The following is a 7,834-nucleotide window of genomic DNA, read 5'->3' as shown; positions in this document are numbered from 1 at the left end:
CACAGGTGCAACTTACCTCGTTCGAAAATCACATACGTCAAGAGCAAAAATCTTGTGAGGTCGTATCCTGGAAGTGAAGGAAAAATGCGATGTCAGAAATTCTGATGGATCCGTTTATATAGCTTAAAGTCCAAAGATCGAGCACTAAAGACAGGCAGTCAGTCTCTTTGCGCTGATGAAAATTTCTGGAAGAGAGAACTCCTGTATTCTGCATACCGCACAGAGGAGAGAGACATTCGAAATCAAGTCTACATTTCCATTCGAGGAGATTGCATGGAGGAGGGAGACATTCGAAATCAAGTCTACATTTGCATTTGAGGAGATTGCATAGAGGAGGGAGACATTCGAAATCAAGTCTACATTTTGCATTGACATGTTTAAGATAAAAATAATGCAGATCAGTTAAATCACAGCACTCAGTTACGTTACTTTGCACAAGATGCGGCATTTTTAATGATGTGAAATGGAGATCAGAGAGAAGAAAATTGAAGTTCTGACAATGTGTGGTACAGAGAGTGTCAGAACTATTGTCTGTCCGACAAGCTTTATCATAACATAAAATCTGAGAATTTTATTCTTTTCAACTTTGACATCCACTGTTCCATTTTTCTTTGGTAGGTTGACTCCATTCAAAAGTTTTCAAAAGTTAGAACCAAGTAAAAAGCACTCTACGCAATATTTCTATGCTACTGTTGTTAAATTTGCGTCAGGAAAAATGCTCACTGTAAGCGACTTTTCTTTTAAACACGTTTATATGTGCATCAGCGAGTTGGTTTCGCTAGAATCGATGACCAAGTGATTTACCTATGGTGATATCATTCAAGTTGCAAAAAAGCGAAATCGTGCTTTGCGTTGTCTAGAAAATATTAAAAAAAGTTTTGTCCTCATAGGAGGACTAAGGCCCGAAAGATCAAAATGAAACATAAACATTGATGTTTTTTGGATTCTTCTATTTGCAAGAGTTTCAGGGCTTCTATCTCTGTATCATTCAATACTTTACTGCCAATGGTAAGAGATTAGAGGTGGTCCCTAAATTGGCATTCTAAATTATCGAATTAGTTTACTGTTTGCATCGTAAAAAAGGCCAGCCTGGTATAAACAGTTTGTCCGGTCTCATCCTAATCTTGAACTTTTGCAGACTTAAAATCGAACTCAGTCTATTCTTTGAAAAAGCCACCCCATACCACAAAATGTTTTTTTCTGGGGTAAACAAAAGCACTGCTATTCTGGGAGTCGAGATTTTCATTCCAGCGACTCTCGCATGTGAAACGCGTTTCAGACAAAGCAGATTTTTACAACATTTGAAGCACTGTGCCCGAAGCTCTCTTTCAGATAGATTATACCGCAACTTAACCCCCATTTTTAGTGACAATGTTAATTTTGCGTTCGCTTTTAGCAATTTTGAAGTGGGGGGATCTGGAGCTGAAAAGTAATCTCAGCTGAGGACATTGGTTCACCAAGACATTAAATCGCCATTTTGTCAGCAATTTATTAAAAACGGGACGATCGACTTCATGATTAAATCACTGACAGTACCAATGTCACCTTTCTCTCAAGTGCATTCAAAAAAAGTATCTCACACAAGTAATCTCTCTTTATTCCCTCCCATCTCCAAGCGATAGTGCAACTTTAAATATCATTTGGAATCAGACTTTGTGCACAGCGTAGAGGCATCTCAGCTCAGTGGTTATGGCGTGCTGGGTCATATAAACTACTGACCCTGAGTCAGTGGGTTCCAAACCAGGTGGAGGTCGCAACTGCACGATAGGGGTCGGAACAGACTCAGGGATGCCCAACATACTTTTTTGTTGAAAAGCATTTTTCATTTTCAAGAGTTGGCATTGTGTGTGTGGTTTTCTATTTTCAAGATACGTTACAGTGTATATAAAACAGTTCAAATGACGTTGATGAGATATCTGGAATTTCTGCATTCTTGATACTGACGAGTTGTATGCAATAATAAAGTAGCTCTGCAAAACTGATTTTTTGTTGTGTTTCCTACATTGAAACCCGTTCAATGCGCTGTTTTATTGCGATTGTTCGCCATTGCGAACAAGAGAACCATTGAAAAGTACAGAGTCGAAAGGTAATAGAGAAGTGCATGCGGTACAGTCATTTCTGTTTAAATTGCGAAGAGTGAGTGGCATCATTTAGGAGTAGTATACCTGTATCGACGGTGGACCTCTGAGGTAAAATACAATGCTCGCTTTCTATCGCGAGACGTTAATGTATCAATGGAGTTCTTCTATCTTTTTCCATAGATATAGTATGGAAACTTATATTAAACTGCATACTCATTCATCTAACTTCGAAAGTTATCTTCACTGTCTTGTGTATGGTGTTTGCCAGGTAAACGCAGTTGACAAAAGTTCAAGACAGCATTCTGTCTAGAAATCTTGTTAAACGAGAAGGGAGTTGGGGAGCCGGAGCAGAATGGCGAGAAGAAGTTTGTCAGGGAGGTCGAACAGCTTGGTGTGTTTCATGCTGCGTAAGTGCCAGGTGTCTATGTAGAGTTCATCTTTCCTTCCAGACAAATCGTTTGTATCAAGATTCATTACATCTCATTGACTTCGTTTGAACCGTTCTAAGCATACCATACTATACCAACTCATGAGAAGACAGAACCGCAGGAAAAGAAAATGGGTTTAAACAAAAAAATATGGTGGGCATCCCTGAATCGCCCGATTCTAACCTGCGGTTGCGACCCGCCGCCTAGAATCGAACCCACTGACTCAGGGTCAGCGGTTTATATGACCCAGCACGCCATAACCACTGAGCTAAGATGCCTCTACGCTGTGGACAAAGTCTGGTTCCGAATGATATTTAAAGTCGCACTATCGCTTGGAGATGGGGGGGAATAAAGAGAGATTACTTGTGCGGGATACTTTTTTGCAATGCATTTGAGAATCATTTGAGAGAAAGGTGACATCGGTACTGTCTGCAATTTAATCATGAGGTTATATCACCGTAGTGATAAATATACTGACAAAATGGCGATCTTTAGTTATTGTCTTGGTGACCAATGATCTCAGTTTTGATCACTTCTTCAATCATCTTTTTCTCCAAATAAATTTGATCATCAATGGAAAGAGATACTCGCAACCGGAAATTGGGTTTCGCTGGGTTATTCGGGACACCTTTGTTTCTTTGATATATTCGAAAACAAACGCGACGTTTAGAAACAAAGCTCAAAATTTGAAATTTATTGAGTTCTTTGGCTTTCAAGACGTTCAGAGCTTCTTTCCCGCGGCTCTCCAAAATTTTGGTTGCCAAAGGAAATAGTTTCGAAGTCGACCTCAAATCGATAATTTAAAATAGCGAATTAGGTTACATACTTTTCCCGCAACACGCCGGCCCCAAAAGAGGAAAAACAAATGTCCACTAGACACTTCTTGGTCCGCAGCCATCCCTTCTTTGACACGTTTCAAAGTAAAAATCAGGCCGGGAAATATATTGGAAAAGCCATGCTGATGCCGCAGATGTTTTACTCACGAATGAAAAAGAGCACTGCACTTCTCAGAGTTGAGATTCGTGTTCATCCTGTTGCATGAGAAAAGTTTCACTTTATTGCAGGCAAAGTAGATATCCGTAAGGATATCGTAGGGATTTGTTTCAAACAAGAAAGGTACAGAGACTGGAAAGCTTTCAAGGTTTGAAGGGTGTTCCTGGGCAGTCTGAAAACGGTGGCAAACTCTGTCAAAGACCTTGGATCCGGATTAAGATTATCTTTATAAGCAACAGCCCTGCGCTTTCCTGTTTCAGATCACAGCAAGCCCGATATTGTAGAAGGATGAAAACGCTAAGCGCAGACATCGACGACACTTCCAGTATAGGGAGCTTGTCATACTTTCAAATGTGCTCTTGACATGCACTAGAACCGCCAAATGGGACTTATTCGTCACAATGTATGGCATGGACTGCTTGCATGAATACAGGATGCCATAGGCATGCATGAGTGGAAGAATGAGGTGCATAGCCATGTTGCGACACAACATGGCAATTTTACCTCATTCTTCTAGGACACCGCAATGTGGCAGAAATTTCTGGGTGAGAAAGTGTGTCACAGTGGCTCAAAACCGAATATTCCTCAACGGTTCGAAGTGACAGCCTCTCGTCTGTAGATTTTGCTTGCAACACAGTTTTAGCAAATCGCTTCAACGCTGACTAGAGAGCGATACGTTTTTTGAGTTTGCCTTGGCCACGAGCATGCCAACGGCGAGATATATGGCTTGCACGGAGCAACAGCACAACAACAGGGACAGAAAAAGGTGTAATAAGAGTTTCATTTATGACACGAACGAGTGCGGGAATGACGTTTCGAAGTACTGCAAATTCATTCGTCGACAAAGAATACATGTGGGCTCATCTCTCGGCGCCCATTGGACGTGCCCGCACGCCGTGAAAAGCTTCCCTTGTGCATCATATACCTGTGGTACTGTACGCGTAAAGTGGCAAATTGCGGGGCGCAGGTGTAAGCCCCGGTAGGATTGGAATCTCGCCCGCAACTGTGACGTCTCGAGTGGCTTTGCCCAGCGCTACATCCGGGCCCCTCGTATCATACCATGGCCCAAAGAAAACCCGCCCCAACAAGCCGCGCCCTCGCCCCCGTTTCTTCGCGGGACGGCTCCTGGGAGGCTGGTCCCAGGACCAACCGACGAGCAGCAACTGCCTCCATCGCGCAGGGGCACTGCTGCCGGGAGGAGGCCGTGTGGTCGCTCGGCAGGCTCGTCGCCACGGACTGGAGGAGGCACAAGGGGGAGGCGAGGCACAAGGGGGAGGCACAAGGGGGAGGCACAAGACCCAGGACCCGCTTTGGACGCTGGTGCTTGCCGCCTGAGGGGAGAGCACTTCGTGCCCGACCTCGCTGCGCTTTCAGATGTCTTTTAGATATCTTTCAGATATTTCACCACGGCGTTGTTTGTGTGGCAGCCAAAAATCTCAAATTTCTACTTCATCTCGCATTCCCTTGACGCCTTCCCTTTCGCTCTCCACAACGTCCGCCCCTCGTTCCCAGCAACGCGCAGCCATGCCGTTCGCCGCGACGTTTGTCCCGTGCCTCGCGCTCCCGCCTCGCCCTTCGCGCCTGTTGCTTGGGCCTGCTCGCGCGTCCCCGCGCGCGGCGCGGCGGCGCTTGCGGCGCGCGGCGATTGCGGCGAGCGGGTCCGCCCCGGCGACGGTGCGCGTGGGGTCGATCGTGGCGGCGCAGGAGGGGGCGCTTGTCACGATAGCGCGCGTGACGGGGGTGGCGGCGTCGGGCGACACGGTGGACATCCAGCCGCTGGAGGAGTTTGTGCGCGAGCTGTACGTGCCCGGGAAGGCGCGGCCTACGTACGCGGCGGCGGCGAGCGTGCGCCCCGTGCGCGCGGAGTACGTCCCGTCGCAGGGGGGCTGGATCGTGCTCGCGCAGGACGTCGCCGCGGCGAGGACCTACTTTGAGTCGCGCCCGCTGGAGATGAGGGGCAAGGTCGTCGTCGAGGAGGCCCCGAAGAAAGTCCTCACGGAGGAGATGCTCCAGAAGCAGCGCTTTCCGAGGCCGACTAGGGCCCAGGCTTGGGTTGGCGCCGCTATCAGCGCCCCGCTTGCGGCCCTGCTTTACGCAGGGTTTGCGAGTGCTAGAGAGGCGTATCGGGCGAATCCGGCGGGGGAGGAGCTGATGAGCGGCGCGGCGTTTAGGCAGATCGTTATGTTTGTCTCGTTTGCGGGCTCGGTTGGAAGCCTGGTAATTGGCTGTTCCTTACTTCTGTATGCTTTGCAATACAAACCGGAGGAAAGCGATGGCGCCGCGGGTGGGAAGGGCTCTTGAAGCGGGAGGGCTGGAGGGGTGTCGCGCCTAGTTTGTGCAGATTCGTTAGTCGCATCGCATTGACAAAGGGTTTTATCCTTCAAGAGGTAGCCCTGGCTTCAACGGAGGCTGGCTGGCAAAAAGATTTTTTTATTGTGACGATATCCGGTCAACCATTCGAACAACATACACACTACCCAAGGGTACGTACATGGCATCTATAAAACTCATAGTTTGGCCACTGTCACAAACGTTCACTTCAGAAGGGCCCATGCCTCATCTGTTGACGAGCACTTCTGGAACGCTGCCACATCAACCTTGCAACCCTCACGCGCCACCTTCTTCATTTCTTCTGTCTCCTCGTCGGAAGCCGCTTCCATGAAGATGCCATTCACGTTACCATCGGTAACCCAGACAGCAAGCAGCTTCGGCGCAAAGTCGCCGACAACGTAGCAGTCGCCAGCCGAATCACCATAAAACTTCCAGGACAAGTCGAAGACGCGCGAGTAAAAGTAAGGCAGATAGTCGTACGGCCCGGCCGCCTTCTTCAGTATAGCGTCGACAGCATGTCTGCCTGTCTCTCTGGCGTTCTGTACGTGCTCCATGCGGGCCGGACGGTCGTTGTACATCTTGAGCGGGAACGTGGCGATATCGCCAATCGCATGCACGCCCTTCGCTGACGTCTCGAGGTTGCCGTCGACAATGATGCCGCCACGCTCATCCATGTTGAGCTTGTCCTTGAACATGTCGGTGTTGACACGAGCGCCAACTCCCACGACAACCAGGGAGCCTTCAATCTCCTCCTCATTGCCACCACCTTGGCAGGTCATGACACCGCGGATCTTGCCCTCGTCATCGCCCAAAAAGGCCTTGCACAGGCGTCCGTTTTTCACAAGCGTGGCACCCTTGTCGATGTACGCCTTCTCATAATGCTTGGCTATGTCCGCGGTGAAGAGCCTCGGCATGATATGCTCTTCCGGGAAGACCATAGTGACCTTGCAACCGACCGTGAGTGCGGCGGCCGCGACCTCCATTCCGATGTAGCCACCACCGACCACGATGACGGTCTTGCCAATGTTGGCCTGGAGCGCGTCGTACAACTCGAGGGCATCGGAGTTGTCCCTGAGGTAATGTACACCCTTGAGGTCATGACCAGGGGTCTTACTGAGCTGGATCGGGGCTGCGCCGGTGGCCAAAATCATAGCCTCACTCGCCTGCACGGTGGAGCCGTCCTCCAAGGTGGCGATCTTCTCGGCGACATCGACGGCGGAGACCTTGCTCCCCAGCATGAGCTTGACGCCCTTCTCGGCGTACCACTCCGGTGCCTGGCGGTCGCCGCCGCCGCCGACGCAGGTGTGGAAGCCCGGGAGGCGGACGGCGGCCTTCATGAGGACGGCCTTGGAGAGGGCGGGGCGCTCGTACGGCGCGACGGGCTCCTCGCCGATCAGGCAGACGTCCGACTCGCCCGAGTTGACAAACTGGGCAGCGGCGTAGCCAGCGGCGTTGCCCGCGCCCACCACGACGTACTTGTAGGTCGACATGGCAGAGGTGATGCAGGTGCGGAGCGGGCGGCGGTAGAGTGGGGGGGCGCGATAATGCGTGGGGAGAGCGCTGCGCCGAAGGAGAAGGGGTGCGCTGGAGGGGGTGCGATGGATCGGAAGCGGGTGGAGAAAGGCCAGCCACATTCTTATTGTTCGACGGTGGACGGCGGGATTAGGGCAACGGAGGCGTGTGGCGGGCTGGAAAAATTGCGGGGCTTTCCAACGGGACAATTTTGACAGGCGCTGCCTGGCGTGATCAAGGCTGGCGCTGTTGGTGCCTGGCTATCGCTACAGGAGTGCTACGGTGGCTTCTCGTTGTATTGGATGAGGAGCGCAGATGTGGTCAGGTTCCAGAAGACGCGGCTGCAATGCTGGTTTCGTAAAGAGGAAACGGGCTGAGGTCTGCCCGTTTCCCCTTTACGAAACCTGCCGTCAACGGCATCTCCCGTGCGGCTGCGTGCTTCGTGATCTCCGCAGAGGGGCTTTCAACGGATTCCTGTATGATGGATTT

The 7,834-nt window shown here is 50.0% G+C and overlaps 1 protein-coding gene; it reads right to left on the bottom strand.

Moving 5' to 3' along the window:
* Nucleotides 1-5,916: 5,916 nt before the first annotated feature.
* On the bottom strand, nt 5,917-7,467 carry CHC_T00006866001 (hypothetical protein). XM_005710126.1 is given in 2 exon segments: nt 5,917-6,036; nt 6,037-7,467. 1 exon segment carries the CDS (start codon nt 7,465-7,467, stop codon nt 6,037-6,039), a length of 1,431 nt encoding a protein of 476 aa, XP_005710183.1. The 3' UTR covers nt 5,917-6,036.
* Nucleotides 7,468-7,834: the final 367 nt, after the last annotated feature.

The sequence above is a fragment of the Chondrus crispus genome, genomic scaffold (genome assembly GCF_000350225.1).
Source record: "Chondrus crispus Stackhouse genomic scaffold, scaffold_53, whole genome shotgun sequence".
NCBI lineage: Eukaryota > Rhodophyta > Florideophyceae > Gigartinales > Gigartinaceae > Chondrus > Chondrus crispus.
The sequence above is the reverse complement of the archived record's forward strand: the minus strand, read 5'-3'. Positions and strand labels throughout refer to the sequence as shown.

Coding starts and splice junctions, on each gene's coding strand:
- CHC_T00006866001 (XM_005710126.1), bottom strand. CDS start 7,467: ATGTGGCTGGCCTTTCTCCACCCGCTTCCGATCCATCGCACCCCCTCC.